Source organism: Cariama cristata, unplaced genomic scaffold, assembly GCF_000690535.1.
Source record: "Cariama cristata isolate BGI_N322 unplaced genomic scaffold, ASM69053v1 scaffold1961, whole genome shotgun sequence".
Lineage (NCBI taxonomy): Eukaryota > Metazoa > Chordata > Aves > Cariamiformes > Cariamidae > Cariama > Cariama cristata.
In genome coordinates this window covers 298,630-323,667 of record NW_009599730.1, presented here as the reverse complement: position 1 = coordinate 323,667, position 25,038 = coordinate 298,630, and the positions used below count along the sequence as shown (strand labels likewise).

Sequence of the window (25,038 nt, the reverse complement as noted above, 5' to 3'; positions counted from 1 at the left end):
GGAAAGCAAAAGCTTAAAGAAAAAGAAACTCAAGAAAGCAGAATCATTAATCTGTGTTGATTTCTGCTAGATCCACTGAGGAGAACCATAGGAGTTTGCCTATAGTGTATTTTGAGCCATTACAAAGAGTCTCATCTAAAGGCAATGTGCACTTACGTGTTAATTCATACGTCGTTAATGCAGAGCTGCTGTTCACTGTCTTGAAGCTGCTTTGGGCTATTCAGGGTAAGCAAAGCAGAAAGCTTGTTACAGTGCAAGGAAATAGTTATTGCAAATGATGTAAAGCAGAGACAGAGGCAAATGATGCAGCACACACATACACAGTTCGAGCTTTAGGACTATACCTTGAAGGGCAATAAAATCACATCACACTCTCATAGCACATCAAAAGCACCTCACTCGCACGGGGCTGTTTCATTTCCTCCTCAAACAGAGAATCTCACAAATACACAACACAGAAATGTTCTGACTCCTAGATTAAATAGAACAAATGAGTAAAACCGAAACAATTTCTAGGGGGGAAACTCTCAACGCTGTATTACATCCTTGTTTCTCAATGTGCAAAATTCAAAACCTGAAGAGCTGCAGGGTAAAGATGGGCCACAAAGAGCGAACGCTTACAATAGGACAGGACCTCTTTCTTTAAATGTGTGTTACATTTCCCACAGTTTCACTTCTAGAATTCAGTAGTCCTGCTGTGAGTGAATTCTAATAATATGTTAAGCTGTGCAAAGCCGAAGGTCAGTGAGGAACAGAGGTGTTGTAAGGTAAGAATTGTCAGATTATGAGGAGAAAGAGGGAAATTTCTCCTAAAATACACTTGTCTCCACCCCTTTCTCTCTCTTGACTCCCTGGAGAAGTACAGCACGGTTTTTCTACTCTACAGCTATTAGGAAGACAGCTGCAAGGCCAGCCAAGAAGAGGGAAGAGAGGAAACTGGTAGGCTTCACAGGCTCCCTGGCTTGTGAGACTAGAGAGCATCCAAAGTCATTATTTCATGATAATATATACAGTCAGTCATTCAACTTTTCTCTCGAAAAAAACACTCATGCATACCTACATCTATATGAGCTTTACCTCCCTACTCTGCCCTGGTTAAACCTCTGCACAGTCTGAGAAGTCTCATTCAGTACTGACCATCTAAGTGAGGTCAGAGTTCAGTGCTCATGTTGTATTTAAAGCATCCTCTTTTTCCACACCCCCACAAAATTCACACTTGCTTTCGTAGAAACCACTTTTACGGGTTCAGGGAAACATGGAAGATGATGTAAGATATTAAAAGAGTCTCACTCAACCCTATTCTGCTGCTCTTAGAGTGAGTATTATCTTATTCTGAATATTCCACTGACATCAAACAGGACAAAAGCTGATCCCTCTGTGAGCATGTCTCATTGCTGGACCATATCTGTCAGGCTACTGAGTGCTCACATCTTTGCATCCCATCATCTTATTCTGCCTATTCTTCCCTTTGATTTCCTTTCTAGCCTTTGTCTAAAAATCCTTTTAATCTTTCTATTATTCCTCTCCCTCTATACCTTCTTTCCATGTGAGCCAAAAACCCCAGCGACTAACATGGCAAGCATGTGCCTTAAAATTCTTGCTCATTTTTGCTATATTCTTCCAAAATAGGGACAAGCACTCTGAAATTGCAAAAACTCTATTTAAAATTTCTCCTCAGCTGTCTTCTTATACTGCAAAAAGAAAAACAAAATGTCAATTATAAAAACTATTAAAAAATAGCAAGAAAGAAAAAGGTTCCCAGCTGAGGAAAATGAAGTGTCTCTCTTTTCTGTCTGATGGCAGAACAAAGTATACCAGGGTAATCAGGAAATGGAGGTAGCAGAAAGTAGGAAATCAGAGGATACATGGGGGACAGAACATCAATTCAAGCACGCTGGCATAGATTAGCATGTACCATTACGAACGATGCTGATCAGACAGAAGTTATTAGCATTTTTCAGCATCTTCACCTTGATTGTGTAAAAGCTAAATTATCCCTAGGATTCTTAGACACAATTGTGTGTTATTTTCATGGGGCAAGAGGGCATATAGTGTCTGGTATAATGACAGATTGCCATTTTAGGATATTATAGGGTCCAAAACACAGGCTTACGTGTGAGCTCTGCTCTTAAAGCTGAAGGGTTCTGGATGGTTTTGGATTCTACTCCAGATCCAGTGTCGTAATCCAGCTCCCGATAGTAGATCCGGTATCCCAACAGCAAGCCATTTAGACTCTCAACTTTGGGTGGCTGAAAAACATTCACAGTAAGAACGGACTTGTTAAGATGTGTGTTGCAGCAAGCATTCATTGCAATGGGCAGCAGCTGACATCGGTCCTGTGTGAAGGGACACAGTGTGCTCTGGTGAAAATAGCCTTTAATAATATACAGGTCAAAGGTTGTGCAATTTGAAAAACACAAGTTAAAGGCAACTTTGATGATTTCAGTCAGCTGCGGCAATTACAAAAGGCTCTTTACTTACAAATTGACACCTGATGGACTACACTAAGAGCTAAGCTCCTTTTCTTCTTGGTCCACAGAAACTCTTGTGTGATAAAGAATATAAATAAGCATGTCCCTGAAAACACATGTTGCTGGCCACCAACAGTGGAACAGCAAAACAGTATTTCACTTCTTCCGAGATGAAAAGAAATAAATTATTTTGTAAAAGACAGAATTTCTTTAGTGGCTATTTTCCTTGGGGACCCTTCATGGAACATTCTTCATTTGGCATTATTTTACTGAAAGACTGATGAGAAAATAACGAAGAATTGGTGCATTCTGGCTTTAATTAGGAAGATGAGAATAGGACTAACAGCCTCAGAGAGGCATTTAGAGAGGAGTCACAGTATGATGGACCCTGGTGTGTTGCATAGGTGCAGTCCCACAGGCAAACCCAGGTCTCCTCCATAACAGCTTGGAGCAGTATGGTATGAATGGCCGTTGGGCTGGCTCAGATTTGAGTTTTTTTTTCTTCTGCAACATGCTGGAAGATGCTCAAAGACATAGTACCTCAGCAAGGATTCTTCAGCAGCCCCTCACATCTTCTTTCAGATACAGATACACAGGCAGTACACCGAAAAGGAGATTTCTGTCTGAATGGCTTGCTTAAAAAGAGACAAGCAAAGGGATTCTTCATATTTGGAAAAAAAATTACTTTCATGAGTCTAATACAGGCTAAGAATTGCAGAGAAGAAATGACGCCCCTGAGCCATTTATCTTCTAAAGATTCTTGTACTGAAATTTAAGGGGCTGAAAGCATAAATGAAAAGGATTTTAATGATGATCTCGCCTTTAATCCAGAAAGAATCCTAGCAGTCTTGAGAACTTTACTAAGGAAAATCTTCTGTCCATTGTGGAGAAATTAACAGCTGGTGTGAAATGCTGTCACAATAGAAGGTAACACCACAAGTAATTTTATTGAAGAAAGAAAGAATATTTTTACAGGAAAGGAGGAAGATATTTGGTAATAACCTAGCATTCTGCTTCCAGAAATGACAAGAATTTTCTATTACTTCATTATGATGGGAAGAGGAAAGAGAGGGCTGTCCTGTCTCAGTGCAAAGGACTTTGCTTTGAGTCAGGGCTAAAGGAATTAAATAGAAGGATTGCAGTTTATGGAAACCAAAAAAGAAAATTATGTGAACCAGTGTAAGAAAGCTACACAGCTACCAGGAAAGGAGGAGAAACTGCTCTGGCAAGAAGCCGCCTTCTTTTGCACTTATCCTGTGCAGAGCCTGCTGAAAGCAATCCAAATAGTCCCAAGATGTTGCTGTACTTGCTCTGCATGGTTGGAGGACCTCATCCATCATTGTCTCATGCTCATTATTGTGCTCCATCCTTTGCAGAAGCTCTGACCACCTTTCACTATTATTTAGCATCTGCGTTACAGAATGATCTAGGAACATAGGATTGTGAGGGACCTCAAGAATCATCGGGACTAGGCCCTCAAGACTGCAGAAAGTCAGCTTCTTAAAGTCCTTTTCACAAACAGAGCAATCTCCACCAGAAAACAAGCTGATTTTTCTGCTTCCCAGTATTCCTGTTGGAAAGCTGTTTCAAGCCTCACTGCTTGGGCGGTTAGAAACCTTCATTTAATTTCTAATCTAAATAATTCATAGCTAGCTTATAACCATTTGTTCCTGTGCTAACATTGCCTTTTGGGTTAAATTGTTCTTCTCCCTATGGGGTGTTTATTCCTGTGATGTATTTTAAAAAGGGCAATCATATTCCCTCTCAGACTCCATGTTACAAGGCAAATAAAATAACCTCTTGTACAACAGCCTTTCCCAGTCTCAGATCAAGCCCCCTGTCCAAGGGATTGAGCAAACAGACCAAAAAAAAGCAACAGCCTTCTCCAGGGCTGCCTGATGACGATCGCTCATGGATCAGCTGAAACATTCTCCTCTGCAAAGTGGAGAAGATGAGATACGGTTTACTGGGAGTTACTAGTGTATCTATCATGATTTTTTTTTTTTTTCTTTTTTCTTTTCCAATCTTCCAACTTTCCCCATTTGTTTTCCATAGTATACTGAAGTTGCTTTAGCCCTGCCGGTGCCCTAGCAGAGAAGGTCTCCACAGCACGGCAGTGTCCTTGGCTCCTTCTGTGCTGGCAGGGAGGACTCACAGCCTGAGGACTGCCTTCTGCAGCGAAAGGGTAAAGGAAGTGCATCACAACTTGAGCGCATCACCACAAAGGAGGAGAGAGGCTGCAAGAAAACAAAGCCGATCCAATATGGAAATAAACTTCACGCAAGGAAAAAAATACTGTGGACGTTACATAGATTCGTATTTCAGCTAATTATTACCTAGAGGGAAGGTGCTCGTGGAAAGATTCAATGTCTTTTCCTATTTTAACTATTAATAATTTTTTTTCAATTTTAAAAAAAAAAATTGAGGTGGAATATCCTACAGAACCTTAAAAGAAAAACACTGCTGAAGCTGAGAAAGAGACTATTACTCCATGCTCTGCCATATAACAGCCTAACAGATAAAGCTTGATTCCTCATTGCGGTACAGCTGTGATTTGTTGATAGCAAACATTGTTTCCTTATGCTTTCATGTGATTCTCAATGTTTTTCCTTCCTTTACATTTAGGACAGGAAAGCTTAGAAAATAAATGACTTGAAAACTGTCTTTCTCCTTGCCATGGAAATGATGATTCTTTCCTGAAAAGGGTACTCTGCTAAAAGGTCAGGTCTTCCTCTTCCTATCTGTCTTTCATGGACAAAACTCTGCTTTTGATGTAATGGATTATTTAGGATTTTGTAGAAAGGCCTGAGGGATCTGCTGAAATAGGTAAAATGATTATGAGTGGCAGCCCATAATGTTGTACAGAAGTAAGAGAAACATTTTTGTGCTGTTTAAAAATTAAAAAAAAAAAAAAAGGACTAAAATGTAAGTTTGAATAATTGTTATCTCTAAGGTAGAAGCAGAACAGTACATGATCCTGATGTTAACTGTAATACCCTCCAGAACATTTGAAATAACCTTGCATTATTGATACAACAGACCTCAATGGAAATTACTTATTTTCTTCCTACTTTAAATTTAAAAATAATGGACTGATTGGACCAAGCAGCTGAAAGCACGAATAGTGCATCTAGAGTTTGTTTTGTGAATTATTAACACAGCTCAAAGTTAAAAATTTAGCTTTGCTTGGAAATCCACTCTCCCATTTAGCTTGACTGCTGTTTTCAGTTTACATTATTTCTTAGACACTGCTGTGAAACTTCCTCTTAATTGGAGGCTATTGTGGGACTTGAAGATTTTTGTTTATTTGAAAAATATAGTACGGCTGAATTACCAGGACCTATTAATATACATGTAGTAATGACATATAATCGCCCACAACTCCCTTGAGATGGCTCTGGCACAACAAACCCATTTCATTTTCATGAAATAAAAAGCATCCAATTACCTAAACAACCACCTATTTCACATTAACTACACACCAATAATCAGTCAATTGGGGGAATGTTTGTTTCTGCGGTACCTCATGCCTCACATCCTCTTTGTATACCTTTTTCTCTTCACTGTGGGCTTGATTCGTAGGTGGGGTAGTAGATTTACATCTCTCCATAATTCCTTTGGTAAAACTGTTCAGCATGTCTTCTATTTGTTCAACATGCTGGAAGCAATGTTGTTGCTTAGTATTATGCTGCATGAACTTGGGCCAGCAACCCAGCAGTACAGCCAGGCATATTTTTGAAGTGCTGCTGCATAGCAATAAACAGACCCTCACACATATATTTTTTTCCAAAAATGCAAGGAGCCCCATCTGTACTGTAAACGCAAATGTACATTTTTCATTATAATGCAATCTGTCCAAAGTTATCCTTATTATGTTTGTGGGACGTTGTCTCGGGAGCAGGGTGGGCAGAGGCTTTCCAGGAGAGGTTACGGATAACGTGCAGTACCCCACTGGGTTCCCTCTATTAATGCTCACTCTGCAAAAAGAAGCCTCAGGCACCAGGTCACATAATGTTCCAGCATCTCCCAGGAGGCCAGTATTGAAAGATAAAGGAAGGCAGAGGAAATGCCTGTATAAAATGCAGACTTGGCATGAATACTTTCACATCCAACTCAGAGATATTACGGAGAGCTGAAACTTGCTTTCTTTTCTCTGAACAAATCTCAATTTTTAGCCCTCAAAGAGACAAAAGGGCAAGTGGTGTTCCTCAAAGGTAGGAGTAGGATCTCAGGTACCGTATACGCTTCTGATTATTTCAGCAGCTGAAGGAGGCAGCACGCAATGAGAACAAAAGCGAGGTTTTGATTACCTGATCTTTACCAACGCTGCACTCTGTTGAATGTTTCCAATGTAAAGACGTACGTCTATCGATATCAATAAAAGGATGGGAGAATCTGTACAAGTAATGATCTTGGGCATCACTACAGAAACTCCTTTACTTCCCAAGCTTTCTCTCATGGGGCACAAAGTAAACACAACTGCCAGAAATTTCCATCCATCGCTAAAACATATGCCTAGGTCAGGAAAAAAAGGAAGTAGCTGCAGTCCTTCAACTTTACCACAATAGTTCCAGCTCAGGAAAACATCTCTTGCAACGTACCATTAAGGCCAACAAGACAAAGCAACCAAAATATCGTTTGAGAAACATCAACATTTTGCACTTTACCTACCTGCCACTGCACCAGGACAGATGAGGTCGTGTGGGGAGTTACTAACACAGAACTGGGTGGTTCACCTGGAACTAAACAAGAAAAAAAAAGGTAACCAAAGCAGCTATAGCAACAGGGGAGAAAATAGGCAACTTATTCATTAAAATTCTCTTTCTAAAAAAATCTTCTATCCCAGTTACTATGTGATGGGTCTCAAAAGCAACGCGGTAGATGTGAATATTGCAATCCAGGCAGAAGCCAACCACTTCTTGTACATCCCTTGCTCTACCTGTGGCCTTGGCAACTTGAGCAGGAACAAGAGCAAAGTGGAGGGCACAAATCTGGAGGAAGCTGCAGCATGTCAGCTGCTCACGAACAACTGGATACACATCTGAAAGAAAGTTAAACCAGCTACATATGTACTTAAAAGTGTACTCCCAAATTTTCCATGATATTTTTGCCACAGCTGGGGCAAACCTACCTTGTTTTTAGAGTCTGTGTCTCATAGTCACAGATTATTTTAGTGAGGACAGCTTGATTTACCATGGGTTAACCCATTTCTGTGCCCATGGCCTACAGCACATACACGCACACTATAGCAGTTGAAATGGGAAGAAGGGAAGGCTTATCAGGAGCTGACAGCCCTCCACAGCGCAATGCTCTAGCGGCAGCACCAGGTTTGCTCAGCAGAATAAATGTTCGGTTTGCTAAGGAGCTAAGAAGCTTTCTCAGTTTTCCCCATTGTATTGTCAGGAGGCCAAGCACAACTCTGGATTCACTGTAGCTAAATTCAAAGAGAACTGAAAATAAAATTTTCGATTCTGAAACAGTGAGTCAGTGCTGCCTCATTAGTACCAGTTAAAACCTGCATCGATACAGCAGCTGTTGCTCAGGAAGGTGGAGAGTCAGGATGTCTTTAAAAGGCTGCTAGGCACATTATTCAAGTATTACATGGGTTCTTGTTTAACTTAGGATACTCCTGAGCTCTGTCCCGTTTTTCTGTTTTCAAGATCACATTCTTTAAACATCCTTTGCAAAATTGTTTCTTAGTTTTGTATCTCAGTGCCATACTTAACTACTCAGTCCTTGAGCTGTGTGAAATACTGGCTATTTCCTAGCACCATATATACATACATGTATCCCAGTATTACCCCATTTCCCAGGCTAAGGGTAAATACTGATGCTTTTTCACTCTTCGCAGTGTTCCTTTCTCCATTCAAGACATCAGAGCTACTTCTGCATTCAGGCATTGACTTTATACAATCAAGGAATTAGAAGCTGATCTCTAAGGCTAAAAATAAAAACCTTGTCAATGTCATTCACAGTTTATTAGCCCTCATCTGCAGGATTAAATGCTCATGTTTCCAGGAGCTTCATACTCTTTCCTACTTACACCTCAGCAATTTTGCCATATTGCAGACTGATGTGGCTTGTGAGTGAAAACAATTGAAGAAACTTTTTCAAATGTATGCATGGTTCTACATTTATTTTTAATGATCTCTTGTAAATTATTCAATTTCTGCAAAGATAATGGTTAGTGCAGAGTTTGGAAGCCAATGAAACGGAGTTTAATTCCATTTTGAGACTCCTGAAAGTATGATTCATTATCAGAGGGCACAGCAGGACACTTAAGGCTGCCTGTTATTAATTCCGCCACATCTCATTACTACCTGTATCAGTCTCCTGTGAACAAAATTGCATTGGATGTTGAGTTTTCACTCCACAATCCCAGTGGAGAACACATTGCAGTGGGTCCAGCAAACCCAGGAGCACTGGGGAGCGCCCATCCCACGGCGATGCCTCTCCTCCTCACTTACCATCCTGCAGAGTTGTGACCGCCTCCGTCTCCGCACTGAAGTCACTGTCTCCGATGTCGTTGGTTGCTTTCACTCGCAGTTTGTAAGAGGTGAACGGGTTCAAGCTGTGGAATGTAAAAAATAAGGCTGAGGGATGAAATCTCCATACATCGTCACAACTTGCCTTAGAACAAGCCTCTACAGAGAACCTGCCCAATGGCAACTAAAGTCATTGAGCAGTTTGCCTCTTCTCCACATTCCCTTTTCTTTGCAGCCTCCTGCAGTTTCCTCATGACGTGGGGCTGTTTGCACCCTTGCTGCCATCAGCATCTTCTCAGATTTCCATTGGCCCGAGTTCCTGAAAACATGCATGGATTCATAGCTGAATCAGGCTCCAGAAAACAGCCACGAAGTTGCAGTTCATGGAGCAGCCTACAACGAGGGCTTGTCGGAAAGGACAAAATGTGCTGTTATTTGAGTTTTGCATGGTTATGCAAAACCTGGCTTTCAAGGTGCTTTGCCTGAGATATCCTCAAAACAGCTCCGTGGGTCAGCTCATCCTCCGTGCACAGATGGGGATGACAGGTAGAGAGGAGGCAGGTAAGGTGCCCAGGGTCATCCAGCGCGCAGCAGGCACTGGAATTCAGAGCACCAGCCTTCTGACTAATCCTCTAGACCATACCATTTGATCAGTGTGTTTTAACCTACTGAATTTCAAATTAATGCTATTACCTGGATTATTTAATAAAGACAGTAACAACAGGTTCCCTGCAGCTCTTTTATCTTTGCAGTGCTTTAAGATATGCAAAGAGTGATTTCCAGCTGACATAACCTCCGCAAAGCTGCTTCTGTCTTGACTTGGCAGGGGAAGGAGTGGGGGAGGCTGCCTTTTGGGTCACATGCGGAGGCTAGAAATGCAGAGCTGCAAGTTACGGGGGATTTAGCTAATTAATTGGTAGTGTCTAGCCATCAGCCGGCAGATACAACACTGACTACAAACCCAAGTAAAGTTACTTGTAAGGAATGATTAAACATCAAGGGATAATGCATTCTGTTGGGCAGCACTCTTGTATCATGCATGTACTACTCTTCTGGATTTTCACAGGAAAATGCTTTTAGCAAGGAGAAGGAATGTTTTTCAGTAGTGCCACCCTATTAGGACGCTGTTACTTACCTACAGCAACTTGAATAATTTGAATCATCTTTCTTGATCTTTTGTTTTCAGTAATGCCCATGTCAAGTCTAAATGACATAGTTGGTTTCCTTGATTTTACAGGTTTCAACTGGAAAGATACTGGGTATAATTTAGGGTTGGTGTAACACCTCCAAGGTCAATGAATCAGGTCTATGTTTGTACCTATAATTGCCAAGTTTTCATTTTTCTGGACAGTTAGATGGAAGGATAGCCACGTATCTTTATCTTCCGGCACATGACCAGTGAGCTGCCGTATACCACAGCCACTGATCTTTTTATAACAGACCTGAAAAATCTTTATCTGAATGCTTTGAATACTTGATTCTCCATAAGCTCGTGGCCTTTTAGAAATTATCTGATTTGTACTAGCTGATCAACAGAGGAAATGGACAGCAAAACAAGTACCTTCTCATAGACATTCAATTGCTTTCACAGATATTACAAGGACTTTAATTACAACGGCATCACTGAGGATATAATGAAGCCTGAATAACAAAGTTTAAACATTCTGATGCTATCTATAAACTTCAGTATGGAAAACACAGATAAAAATGGTTCTCATTTCATCTGGAAAAGCTTATACAGAGATAATTGCAATGCAGCATTGAGAGTGGATTTTAACATCAGTCACTGCTGAAAGGATTTTTAACTAGTAGTATTTTACAGAGCATTGTGTAGCTACGTACGGTTTAGCCTGACTAGCTTTATCTACGGTGCTGAGCTTTCAGGAAGGGCTTCAAAAAGTTGCACTGCAATCCAACTTTAATTAGATTTATTGCATGACCTTCAGCAAATCTCCCAACTGCTGTTCGTAACACCACCTCTAAAATGGGAGCGGTGACCTCACTTAACATCTCTCCCCCCAAAAGACTGTAAAGCTGAGTGATCCTTGCTTTGGTTTCCTAACTGTTGGAAGTGGAAAGTGTGGGAATTTCTATGCTAGCCTGGGATCATATGGTACCTTTCAATAATGCAGGATGTTGCCTCGTGGCTGATGGAAGAGGAGTAGGTTTGCCAGTCTCCATTTGGCAGTTCTCGCACTTGCACTGTAAAATATCGTATTGGTGAAGATCCATCACTTCCAGGGACCCACTTCAACAGCAAACTCCGTGACGACACATCACTCTGGGGGGTCATCACCTGTCTGGGAGGTGCTGGTCGTTCTGCAATTAAATCATAATTTCATCCCGTTTTGAGAGGAAATTCAAGCTAACTTAAAATTTGACAGCCTGATCAGATTTTCATAGTGGTAGTGCCACAGGAGGTTGAACTTTTGGGTTTGCCTCATGAAGTATACAAGCCATCCCATTCCTTAACCTTTTACTGCAAAGAGGAGTAGTAAAACTGATTCTTCTCTCCCTGCACGAAAGGTCACCATTGAATATACACCTTCGTAGCAACACGCCTCAAACTTGGCTGGGTCTTAGCCTGGCAGGTTAAGGAAGAATCATTAGGACCAGCAGCCAAGCAAACCAAAGAAATCTTTAATGCAATTCAGCTATTCTTCCAGCTGCAATTGCTCTTTTGATAGAATTTGCCTGTAAACTAGTTCACTTTTTAACCTGTGCTTACTACTTACTACCACGGGACTACGTTCTCTTTGTGCTATGTAGCATCCTCTTCCACCAGCTGCTCCCCAGTCGAGGCATGAGGAAGGGATGAGCTGGAACAGGCTGCAGTGTAGCAGAGTCCAAGCGCACGACTTACAGCTGATACTGAATTCCTGCACCAGCTCTCTCTGGCAAGGAACTGGGAACCATCAGCAGCTCCTGCTGCTGCTTCCAAACCCCAGCTTGGAGATAATGCAGAGCTGGGGCTTGAGTACTGGTTGCAGTTCACTTCCAGACCTCCCCAGTTCTTCCCTTCATACCCACTAACCTTGAACCTGCAAAGTCAAACCAGCCTGCGCCAATGCTGAAGGAGATCTCTCCAGAGTAATTAACCGTACACCTTTTAGATGAGGCAGGGAATGGTAATGCAGGTATAAGCATGCCAGTCCCCAACCGTTTCAGTATAGATCTCCTTTCCCATCACTATGTCTCCGCACTCCATCGATTTCAATAGAGAAACTCTATAGAGTGAGGAATAATTGTTTAATTGTTTATCATGAAGATTATTGATTCTGATTAAAATGTGTGGCATGTAATAAAGCAGAAATTGATTGGAGACACCGCGGTGACTTGCTTTTGAGAAGCAATTCAATTCAACTTCATCAGCACTTGTTTCCATAAATGCACCTCTGCCTGCCTGCTTCCTCACAGCTCTGTATGGCAAGCACTTCATTTCCCTGCCATCCCCTAAAACCATTTCCTATCTGTTTTGGCATTTCTCTGCAGCACGCTCGTGCTGACATCGGTGCCCAAAGATTTGTAAGCTATTAGCTGTAGGAAGCCCTCGGTGCCAGCAGCCTGCGAGCCGGAATACAATGCAAAAGGTCAATGCCTTACACTGACAGGCTGAGACAGGTATGCAGGGTTATTCTATCAGAGGAAGCGAGTGTCGTGCAGGGATTTAATACTCTCTGCTGATAAACTTTAACCAGCTTGCAGTTTTGGGCAGGTTAGATCTTGCAGTCAGTCTCTGATGATCGGGTTTCCTTCTGCTGCTAATGGGAGATCTTAAAATCTCCTGTATTGCAAAATATACTTCCTGACTGTTTGTACAAAAACCTTAGGACAAAGAGTTTATTTATGGGAGTTTAGCCACAAGCAAATGCTAAAGTGATCTGTTCATGCAAGAATGTAAGGCCAGGTCATATGACTCAACGGACTACTTTTAATTTCCTGCTACATCTTCTGACTCAGTTCCGCCCTGATCACTGGTGTTGGCTACTCTGAAGGGTATCACACCACTATGTAGATCTAAAGCACTACAGAAGAACCTCCAGAGAATACAGCCACAACACAACTTGGGAGCTGTAAATCACAGGTATCATTGTAAAATGTAAAGATTTATATTGAGATTATCCAAGGAATTTAAAGGACAAGAGTGACTAATTTTGCTAATTTTCAAGTGAATTTTTTTGCCTGCCTACCTTAGTATCAAGGACATTAAATGCATTTTTTATGAATGGAAATTAAATATCTTTTCACTCTAGAATATTTATTGTCATGTATACAAGTTTCAAGTTTGTTTGTTTATTTGCTTGTTAGCAGAATAGCTACACCAGACAAATTTCTTTATCATCTCCTCATGTCAACCGTGCTGATGGGAGATCACACATTTTTCTCTCTACACTTTACATATGGGATCACCTCAGCTCTCAGTGCCTTGAGACTCGGTTCCATAGCATGCATAGAGACACTGCAGAGCCATCCATTAAAAAGAGAAAGGGTTCATTTTATATTACTTGTCTTTTCAAGATAACCCTAAAGCATTGATAGCAACGAGGGATCGTTGTTCCTGCGGCGGAGCTAGGAGTTCTGCCTTGAGCTATTGTGTATCCAGGCACAGCTTGTGCACGGTCTGGGAAAGCTGAGCACATTTTATTGAAAAGGAGAGGCGCTGAAGTTTTGAGTATTCACTTTATTGGGCATGGTAGGTTTGTCTGAAACTTCCACATGTTGGACTTTAAACTTCCACTTTGATAGCAATCAGACAGGGGTGGAAGAAACCTTGAGCTGATACATCTCTTTGATGGACAGTATCTTTAGCAGAGGTACTTTAAGTTTCCTAATACAGCTCTAGTTTCTTTCCCTGAGTACTGCACTATTATGCACCGGGAAGGCCCTACATGACCTGAAGAGCTATGCTGGTGGGAGTTTTAACACCAACCAGACAGGATAGAAGTAGTTAAAACGCACACCACAGGTTCTCACTGCTGGTGGTTGAACGTCAGGCCAATGTCCTCTCTTCTTAGAAGTGTTATAGGAAAATAATAAGGAAGACATTGTGGGCAAATAGCATAGGAAATTCTTACTCTTGCACTAAATGATTTGCAAGGTGCGGAAAGGACTTAAAACAAGAGATTGCTTAGTAGGCACATTTTAAGAACTACAAGTAAATATAATTGGTTGTACTACAGCGCAAGACTTGAGCAAGAGCCAAGATCAGGCACACAAGCACATGCAAAAGTGCTAACAATAGTTGAAAGACATCTATGGAAGTCTGCCCTAGTTACCTGCTGAAGTGTGCTTCTCTCTGAACTGTGATTTTTGTTAATCACAGAAGTTGCATGGTTTTAATTTTTGAGGGAGAAGATTTCTTAAAGACCAATATCCAGACAGCACAATGGGTCAGAGCGACAGGTGGCACAAAATGCAGTGATGCTGGTAAAGTTACCCTAGCTAGTTTTGACTTTGCCAGCTCAAGGGATTAGATACATGCTTTGCAGTGGAACATGGCATACGGTACAAGACCAGAGGAAAACCTTCACTCTTGTTCTCTACCAATACATTCTCTTGTTAGCTCTGAATTTAAAAAAAAAAAAAAATCTTCACTCACAAGTAGAAAAAAAAAAATTTCTAACTGGTAGCTCTAGAGAACTGTTCTAAGACTGCAGAATCGAGCAGTGACTTCAGCCAAAGCATTAGAAACAAGCAATGATGCAGAGCAGATTCCGTAATACCTTTTATGTCTTTTCACGTTTGGTATCTAAGCATCTTTTATACACATTTCATGTGTATACATTCATTTATACACATGTAACTCCTGCTTTCTTCAAGTAGGTTCCCTACAGAACAGAATTTGAGTGGAGATTCAGAATGCAGATAACCATTTTATGGCTGATGCAAGAAGCGGAAAAATTCTGGGCAATCCAGATGCAAACCCTCTGCTCGAGAGTGCGGCACTGAAAAGACAGAGTAATTACTAACACATTAGGTCAGGACTGAGGTACAATGGAGGAGCTGTGGAGAAATCCTGCAACATCACCGCCTCTCATTTTGCGTTCCCTAATCAATATAATCATCCATCACTCACTTTCTTAAGATCGCAATCTTTCTAGAAAACGAGAGAGCTGGAAAAAAGATCTGACTGCAGAAGGAGGCTGCATATGGCCAATATAGCAACTGACAGAAAAATCAATCTCGGAGAGCCTGGCAGGTTAGAAGAACTGTGTCTCATAAAAGCCTGTCTTGCTCACCAGGTTTCTCAAATCATGATCTTGCTATGGTTTGGGGCAGGTTTACGGGGTGAGAAGGAAGAGGTGTACAGGTTGTAGCCTGTTATTAAAATTCCCCTAAGTGCAGCACAGGCTCCAAGGCAAGCAACAGAAAGTACCTCAACCTGTGGCTGCAAGCATTACCTCTTTTTTCTGTTGTGATCACTGTGGCTTCCAGAGGCTCCCCCCAGCCCTGCCTGGTCTTGGCAGATGTCCGAAAGATGTATGCTGACTCAGGGGTGAGATCCGTGGCAGTAAACTGCCTGACTGTTGAGCCAACCTCCACCGTCGTGAACTTGTTAGGGCTGCTGCTGGCCAGACGGTAGGCGATCTGATACCCTGAAATCACAGCATCAACCACAGAGAGAAAAAGAGTTAGGATTTTTTTCTAGCAGGGACAAAAGAGCACCAAAACGATTAGTTTATCATAATTATTTATCTGAGAGCAGAACAAAGTAATTTCCTTCCTTTAGCGCTATAAAGCTGCTATATGGCAGCCCTCCCCCAGACAGGCCCTGACCCTGGGGCACACACCAGGCTCTACTGAGTATTTCCTGCCATGAAACCGATTTCACTTTCCATCTTTCACACCAACAAGATACAAAACCAGTTTAATCTTTCCTGAGCATACCGGTACCTTTTTGGAAAGGCAAAGGAACAGAGTTGTGCAATTATTGTCACCTGATGAGACAACAGTCTCTTTCATACAGGCTTCATACTGCTCACGTAAAGGTTTGCTCCTGCTTTTTGCCCGTGCCTTTTTCTCAGCTCTCCCGCTCCCCTGTAACCGTACAGCGAGTGCCAGAACTGCCAATAAAAGCATCCTCCTTCTGTCGTTCACCACTGCTGCCCTTGCCCACAGCCCAAGGAAGAAGCCTGCAAGCTGTGAGGTCCTGCTTCAACCACACAGCACTTATAATCAATTTTGTTGAAGCCTGTAAGTGATAACCCCCATTCCAACCTGCCTGACAATTAGGAGTTCACAGTTTAGCCTGTATTATTAATGATCCAACAGTGCAAAGGAGGGCTTCCAGCGTTCTCACGCATCGCTAGCAACAACTGTCCCCCAAAGAGGATCTGCCAAATGTTCAAATTCATTCTGTAAACCCAGCAATTGAATCCGGCTCTCACTTCTGGAGCTCGACAGTAGCTTTCAGTCCAGCTGCTGACTTCCAAAATCAATTAATACCAGAACTGGTGTGGGGCTTTATTGCCCAAGCTGAATACAGTTGTATGAGTAAACGCTTCATGGAGTTACACAGGGCAGAGGGCAGCCAACAAATCCAAATCAACCCAGCTGAAAACAAAAAAGTCATGACATGATTCTGCCAACCCTCTGCTCATCTTCTGAATGACAAAGGGGTCTGCAGCACCTGAGACCATCTCCTTCTCTTGGAATTAATAACCCAGTTAGAGCTTGAACTCCCACCACATTTTGGCTGTAACAAGAACAAGGGGAGCCCAACCTGGCGTGCTTCATTCGTGAAGGTCAGTGCATGAAAACCGAGAGTTTTATCTTACCTGTGGCTATTAGACAAAATCAATGACATTTATTTCCCACTGTGCATACGCAACAATTGCCACATGCCCACTCACAGAAAAGGCACAAACAGAGCTTGAATGAATGCCATACTTGGATGTGGTGCACGCTGTCACAAACAGTGGAATTTAATTGGGATACAGATGGTATTAATTTCGGTGTGCCGACTCTCATAGTGCTGTTGACAATGCACCAGCATTTCCTTGTTGTTTTCTCTTCGGCAGGTGCCAGGGGATGTCGGGCAACAGCCATAGCCGCCTCACATGGAACGAATTGGATTGCACCGACACCTCGAAGAGTGACTTGGCTTTTCTGAGCACCTGTGACTTCAGCCCAAGCTCCCAGAGGCTGTGGTTACAAACAGATTTTGGGACAGAGCCGATTCACTCAAGTGCCTTAACATGCTCTGGGCACCCACGTTTGAAAACGGGCATCAGCAGCGCAAGGCTCCCAGCGCCCCAGCGGGCTCCCCCCGCGCTGCCTGGAGTACCCCCGCACGCCGCAGCCATCGGGGTGTCAGGCATGTTCCCACAGCAACGCTTTCACAGCTGGATGGATAGCATTAGATGATGAGATAAAAAGTGGTCTCATCCTTCAGAGCTCCTGAGTGTGCTCAGACCCCAGCAAAGTCTTAGGGTCTTACACTTTGAACATTTCATTTTTCCACCTGCAAACTACCTCCTTTTACCCAAGGCACCAGCTCTCCAATTACTGGTCCAATATATTTCACCAAAGTATTTCTGTACCTTTAATACTATAATATTTTGATCTTTAAAGTCCACAGAAAGTCAGATAGCAATGGGGAGAAAGAACATCAATCCTTTTTGTTTATATAGACATGAAGAATGTGGGAGTGAAAACCCTGGTGCAGGATCTTACTAAGGGGGAAAAATAGTCAAGAAAAGCACTGGGGAAACTTTTACAGTAGGAGAGGTGAAGGAAGAAGCAACTAAAGATGGCTAAAGAAGTTTGATAAAGAGACATAATACGTAAAGAATAAGACCTGGAAGGAAACAGAGAATATTAAAAGAATAGAAAAGTTGATTTATCTAGTTATTAAAAGATAAGTATGGTATCTGGGACATATCTCTGTTGAGCAATTTCCTCTCTTTTCTAAACCTTTGTAAAATATAAAGTGTAGTTAAAATGTAAGGAGGGAATAGAAAGATAAGTATTTACTGCTAAATGGTGGTACTCATGCTGGAAAGCCAATTACAAACACGCTCAGATTAGGCAAAGGAGCACATACATATCTGGGCCATTACAGTAACTTACACAAGAGTGGATCCTTGGCTAGTGTAAAAAATAATTTAGCCATGAGAAAGAAGAAATCACTTGTCACGGCCTGTCTCTCTGACAGGCTCCACAAACACCCTTTCAATGCATCCCTGTGAAAAACAGTATCAGCCCTCACTGTCCTCTCCTACATCTGCCGTGTTGGCTGACAGTCTGGGTAAATATCTATTTTCCTGGATATCTCAGGCAGAGTTTACACAACCAGAGCTGTCACCTTTACAGATTTCCTCAGAAACTCAACACTTCCCTTGGTCTGATTCAAAGGTACATATCCAACCTCTGCATCTGAACTCAGCTCTCTCTTAGTGCTACCTGAGAGATACCCAGTATCTTCATTTCGATCCCCTACATCACCTCCTATTAGCCAGTTTGGGACAGCCGGGATACATACTGGCATAAAAAGCAACACTTTTCCTTTTTCTGAGTGACACAGAAGACACAGTATTTAAACTACAGCTTGGGTAATAATTAGGGCTAACGCAAGATCAAAAAGATACAGTTATTAAGTTGACGAATTTCAGTAACAAGGGATGGGAGAAGACAGGAAATGTTAAGTGAAATCAAACGAGGCAAATCAATAGAGGTAAATGGAAAGTGTTCAAAGAGAAATTAATGTATGCTCAAGGGCTATAAGAGGCAATAACTGCAATTGCTGCAGTGAAGGAATAAGGAAGCTTCCTTCCCTTACTAGATTACAACAAAAAGATGTTGCAGATATCTTAGATTTAAAAATAAAAAATAAAAAATCAAAGGTTATGAATGAAAGTAAAATCTTTAAAAGGTGATCAGGGCAAACTTTTTTTGGGAAAGGAATATCTTACAGAATATGAAGTATCTAAATGATCAATAAGAAGATATATATTTTTTTTTCCCCCCATATAGTGTCAGATCCCAAATTTCTTCTGCTACTGGGAGCTCTGCCGTTCACCAGGCCAAAACAGCACACGCTAAAAACAACCAGCCCTGAAAGATCAACTCTTCAGGAGTTTATTTATTCATTAAACTAGGCTTATTTTTTGCATTAGCATCTTTTTAAGTATTTTTTGCACAACTGCAAGCAGTTTCATGAGCTACGCTTTCTGAACTCAATAAGTGGCAACAGTCTGAACTGCCTGTTAAAAGTTAGGTCATTGTAACACAACCAGTGGATTCCCCAAAGCAAACAGGCAGGAAGATGACAACACACCATGAATATAAAAAAGCTTTCAAGCTCATCACCATACAAAGCCCTTCAGAACTGACAGCACCCATTCATGCAGGCCATGGTGCAGCAGAGATACAAACACTTATTAATTTGTCACAGAACTTAGGGAAAGCCAAATAATATTGGGAGGTTACGGTCTGTCTAGTGGAGCAGCAATCCAGTTTGTTTATTTTACTGCTTATCTGTTTAAGGGCCAGCGGGTGTGCAAATGCAGTCTAGGATCAAAATATGAATTTGCAAACATGGATTACATCCAATTTTGGTTCTATTTCTCAGTGGAGTTCTTACACTCTTTTGCAATAAGCTTCAGGTAAATGCTAAATACAAGGATACCATAAGGAATACTAACCAGGGCCTGGAAGGATGCGGGTTGAGCTCTTGTTTTCAGGGGAAACTCATAGCTAGAAGTGCATATATGCACATTAATACATCATTTTTCTTTAATAGTATTTGAAGGAACTATGTTGGGCGCTAGCTGAACCGAGTGCAGAAAAGAAGACAGAGTGAAGCCTCAGATGGTTAGTGTAACATTCCCAAAAGGAGAAATGGAAATACTTAGCAGTCTTCCACAGTAAAATATTTAAACAAACAAACAAACAAGTGGTTTTTGCTCTTGATGCCTGCCAGTATTTCATCCTGCTAATCTCTCTGTGAAATTCTAGAACATGTTTTGATATAGATTACAAAAATGTTAGCTGCAAAGGTGCTTGTATACTCTGAGGACAAAGCTAGCAGAGCAGGAACATTGGTTCAAGGGGTCTGAATATAAATTGCTCTTGCAAAGCAAGTATTTTTTTCTTTCCAATGCCACTAGTGAATAGAAGGGCACTGTGCAAAATTATGTTAACTTCTTTTTTCCAACAGCTCCACTTCAGTGCACTTGACTGTGAGGGTTACAACGGTGTTTTGAAAGTTCATTACAGTAAAGAGGTTTACAATGTGTACAGGAAAAAAAATAAACTTGCAACCTTTACTTAGAATGCTACACATTGTTTTTTATCTATTTGTTGAAGCACACCTCTCTTAGGAAAGATCACAGAAGTACCCAGCACGAGCAATTTTTACTTTTTCTCTCTGACATTGGCAGCTAACTACTTCAATATTTCTACTACCAAAAAAATAAAGGAGTGAGAACTGTTGAATAAAGACAATGGACTTCAAAGAGGTGGATGGGGGGAACTGGCAGGTAACGTCCCCCTGGGAAGGAATTCTAAGGGAAAAAGGAATTCAGGTTAGCTGACAGTTTTAAAAGAGAGAAAAAAAAAAAAGGTACAACTATCCCAATGCAGACAAAAGATGTTAAGAGGCCAATATGTTTGCATTCAGAGCTCACTAATGACCTGAAAATCAAAACTGAATTGGACAAAAAGTTAAAACAGGACACATGTCTAAGGGACTGTATAAATAGACAGCACGAGCATGTAGGGACAAAATCAGAACAGCTAAAGTGCAAAGTGAGTTATAACTTAAAGAGCATCAAAGGCAACGAGAAAGATTTTATAAATACATTAGAAAATCGAGAGACAGAGGAGGACAGGTCAACTAGTGGGAAGAAAAGATGAGCACAAGACAGGCAAGAAAAAAAGAACGGAAGGCCGACACCTCCGATGCTTCATTTTCGCACACACACACAAAAAGTTGATGCTGACTAGATACTTAACACAAATTAAAACTGACAACAATATAAGTAGGGATGTAGGCTAGAATAGAGAACAAGTTAACCAATATTTAGTTAAGCTAGATGCAATCAAGTCAGAACGGCCCAATGAAATTTGCCCCGCAGTGGTTATATGACTAGCTGGAGCCACCTCCAAATAATTAGTGATTATCTTCAAGAACCTGTGGAGGACAGGTGACATCCCAGAATGTTACAGAGGAGTAAAGAGATCACCCTGTCTTTTAAAATGGGGAAAGATTGACCAGAGGAATTATGGACAAATCAAGCTAAAGTTCAATACCCAGAAAAATCGGGGGGGGTGGGGGGGTGGGAAGAGCCAACATATAAATCCATGAGGATAATAATGTGCCAAGGAATAGCCAGTATGTATTTGTCTGGAGCAAATAATAAATAGTAAATAATCTATTTTCCATTTTGATAGTGTAATTGGCCAGCTGGAAAGAGTAGATATGATCTGTGTTGACTTTAAGTAAGGCTTTAATATGGTTGCAGAAAGGCCCATCAAAAGCAAACAAGAGAAGCTGAATCTAAGAAAAATATTACACATTTTGACTTGAATACTTAAAAAAAAAAAAGAAGTAAAAATGTTGTTATCAATAGTTTGCTAACAAACTGGGAGGACATATTCATATCAAGTAAGCTCTCATGAGACTTCATGAATGAGTCTGGTTCTGTTGAATTTTTTCATTTATGACCTGGCTGATGGAATTCCCAGGCTACTTGCAAACTCCAAAAATGAAACCAAATTGTGAGTGGCTGTGTGCACTTCAGAGGACAAGAGTGTCATTTAAAGTGATCTTGATAATGAGGAGAGACAGTCTGGAATCAGTAAGATGAAATTCAATAAAGGCACCTGCGAATTATCACTCTTACAAATTAAAAGCTTAATGTACATATAAAAGAGGGACTGACTGACCTGGAAGTGTACTGCACAAAAAGGGTACGAATTAATAGCAGGTCATAAACCTACTTAGTTACATCATTACTGTTGCAAAAAACTCAAGTCAGGACAGTATCGAGTATTCTGGGATGTGCTACCGGGAATGGACTGTGCAAGACATCGGAAACAGCAGTCTACATGTTGAGCATGCCAAGCATTCTTTAAGGGACATCCTTTCCCTTGCCTTCCAATCCTGCATTTATATGATTCTATCATCAACGTAGTGGCAATGAGTAAGAACAACTGAGAAGGGGATGCATTACACAAAGCACGCTGCAAAGACAAAATAAAAGAGAGTTCCTACTCCGTCGAGCTTGCAACTTCAGCAAAGGCGGCTGACAAAGCACAACAACATGAGACATTAGAACACAGTTGGGAGAGCAAAATCTCTTTTGTACTTTCTCATCACTTCCATCAAATGATTTTTTTTCTCCTTAACCATATCCTGTGATTCAAATCCCAGCCTCTACTGAGTGCAAGTTCTAGGGCACACAGTTCCTTAAAAAAAAGCAACAAATCAAACCCACAAGACAACCTGGAAGCCAAGCTTTCTCGAGCTGCAGAGAAACCCTGCGTGGATGTGTCTCTGACAGCTAATCGCTGCCAAGCTTCACACGGACTCTTTCTCATGCTCAGAAAATCCCTGCAGTGTCTGCCTTCGGATCCCATTTGATGTTTTCCCCGCATCTTCAGGTGTCAGGATCACTTTGGGAAACTATGCACCTGAGCAAACACTTGGAGCTCTTGATTCAAGATTTAAATGCAATGCAAGACCGGTCCTTTATTTAAAGGGAATGCCACCATCGCAGTAGCATTTGAAGTAGGCATGCTCCAGCCCAGCAATGAAGGCTTTAGGTAATATTGCTAAAAGACTACACGCCAGCCTGAATGAATGCAGTGAAACTAGAAGCAGAAAGGCCTGGCAGACTGAGAACTAAACAAAACCCAAAAACTTTTGCTCCTCTTTTCACAACTGAGGCAAATCTTTACTCACCAGCTAGAACTACTGTAAAATGTGTTTAACATCAGCAGAAAACACAAAAGTGCTGGGTAACTATTAGCTACTTTGATTTTAGAGGCAAGAATGGATTCTTACATTGTAAAAGTGTTCACATTTTAAGTAAAAGTAGTGGCTGGTGTACATATTGCAGAGGCAACCCAAGAGTTATGAGAGCAGGAAGATAAGAAGGTTGTTCACAAATTCCTGTCATACCTTGCTGCCTCCCTTGATGAAAAGCCAAATATGATTTAACTCCTTGCAACCTGCCATACAGTATTATACAAAGGAAGTAATAAAATGGAAGCACACATGAAACTGAAACGTTGGGCATGCCCGGCAAAGGCGAGTGGGGGGAAGGAGGGGAAAATCCAGCTCTCCCCTGCTGCAGTTCTACAGGCAGTTTGCCCAACAGCCAGTCAAACCAGTTAGAAAACCCAAATGCAGATGAGAAGAGATGACAATTCAAACACAGTGCCATGAATGACACGTAATTCTGGCTCAGGAAAACACACACCATGCAGCCGGGCAGACTTTTCCTCCTCACCATGGGGTACTATGTCTCTCAGCTGACACCAACATATTTTCTTTTCTTTAGCCACACATTTGCTTATGTGTGGTTTCTAATCCGATGTACAAGGGGAAGGAAAACCCAGCAGCCACCGCTCACTCTGGTCTCCAGCCCTCTCCTCCCAGCCCTGGGTTTCCCTCTCCCTCTTACCCAGAATAACTCCGTTGGGCTCCTCCGGCGGCTGCCAAACAATCCGTACAGATGTCAGCCTCACCTCGGGGAACACCAGCCTCACAGGTGGCCCAGGCGCTGGAAAGAAAAATGGAGATAGTGCTAGCACGCGTTGCATGCCAGCGGAGTGACAGATTTTCTGCTTGCCTTGCATAGAAGGCAGCCCAAGCTGTATCTCACCAATGATAAGTAGACGGTTAGGAGAGCCTATGGACGTACATGATACACATGTATTCTGAGGAATCCTGTCTATGGTCAAATGCCTCCAGCACCCACGGACACCAAACACGACACAGAACCAGTGCACCCTACAGTGTTTTACGGCACCTGTGAAATGCGTTTAGTAGGATGCTCTGACAAAGGAGCTCTGACGCTTGCGAGAGTTATCTCCCAGCAGCGCAGCGAGGAGTCCCCACGAGCCAGCCGCATCACCGCTTCGTAACTGATTACATGCTATGAAGCAAGTCACTAAGCTGCTTTACAGAGAGTTATATGTCAGCTTAATCCACTTCATACCTGTTGGAATTGAATAATATCTCCTCTCTCGGACATCAGCACCAGCTTTGAATTGCCTTCTGATTTTACATGTGCATTCTAAATACTTAGGTCTGAGCAGGAGAACCTGAGGCAGGTGAGATGCACATTAATACAGATGGCTGATGGCTGCACTGACCATCCCAGGTTCACAAGGTGAGGAGATGCTAATTCATACATTAGCATCTGCAAAATTTCCCCTTCAGCACAAATTCCACCTGCATTACACCCCTGATGATACTTTTAATTAAGTAGAGCCCAGAGGAGACACAACATATTTACGTCAGGGATATGGAGATGGAAGAACAATTTGTATCATTTGCCAACACGCATTTAAGGAGGCAACTGCTATATAATGGAGTTATCTAAAACAGTTTTAAATATTTCTCATCATAGTCTGATATCTACACTTCAGTGAGTGCTTTTTCCCTCCCTGCAGAGTTCTGCTAACAGTAATTTCTTTTTGTTTCCTTTCAAAGAAAAGCCAAGTCCTCACACAGGCAGTATGCTGAGAAAATGGCTAAAAAATGTCAGCAAGCTGCTGTCCCTGTTCCCGTCCCCGTCCCAGTCCCTGCATGCTCTTACTCCTTCCTTGCACTCCACAGAAAATGTCTTGTTAAGCCAGAAGTCTGAATGTGCTTTCAGCCCAACCAAATTACCGTAATGAAGTTGTTTGTAGAAACCAATGTTTATTCCATTACTATTGTGAAAAGATTTTGATGAAAAAAGAGAAATCTTTTTTTTTTTTTTTTGTGTTCATCTTCATTGGGAGTAAGAAACAGAAGCCTCTGCACTGGTATTAACCCTCATTTAATACTGAAAAGGTAATGAAACTAAACGTAACTTTTGCATCTGCAAAGCCAAAAATATTTGAAGAGTTGAACTAAATTTCTA

The 25,038-nt window shown here is 41.6% G+C and overlaps 1 protein-coding gene across 1 annotated transcript in view; it reads right to left on the bottom strand.

The window, feature by feature from the left end:
• Window positions 1–156: 156 nt before the first annotated feature.
• LOC104168986 (protein sidekick-1) overlaps window positions 157–25,038 on the bottom strand; it is a gene marked incomplete at both ends in the record, with an annotated part of 245,870 nt that continues 220,988 nt past the window's right edge. The window contains 7 exons of the mRNA XM_009709783.1: window positions 157–216; window positions 2,114–2,249; window positions 7,143–7,213; window positions 8,939–9,042; window positions 11,074–11,275; window positions 15,358–15,552; window positions 23,590–23,688. Coding sequence (XP_009708085.1) covers window positions 157–216; window positions 2,114–2,249; window positions 7,143–7,213; window positions 8,939–9,042; window positions 11,074–11,275; window positions 15,358–15,552; window positions 23,590–23,688 — 867 coding nt within the window. The remainder of the gene's footprint in view (window positions 217–2,113; window positions 2,250–7,142; window positions 7,214–8,938; window positions 9,043–11,073; window positions 11,276–15,357; window positions 15,553–23,589; window positions 23,689–25,038) is intronic.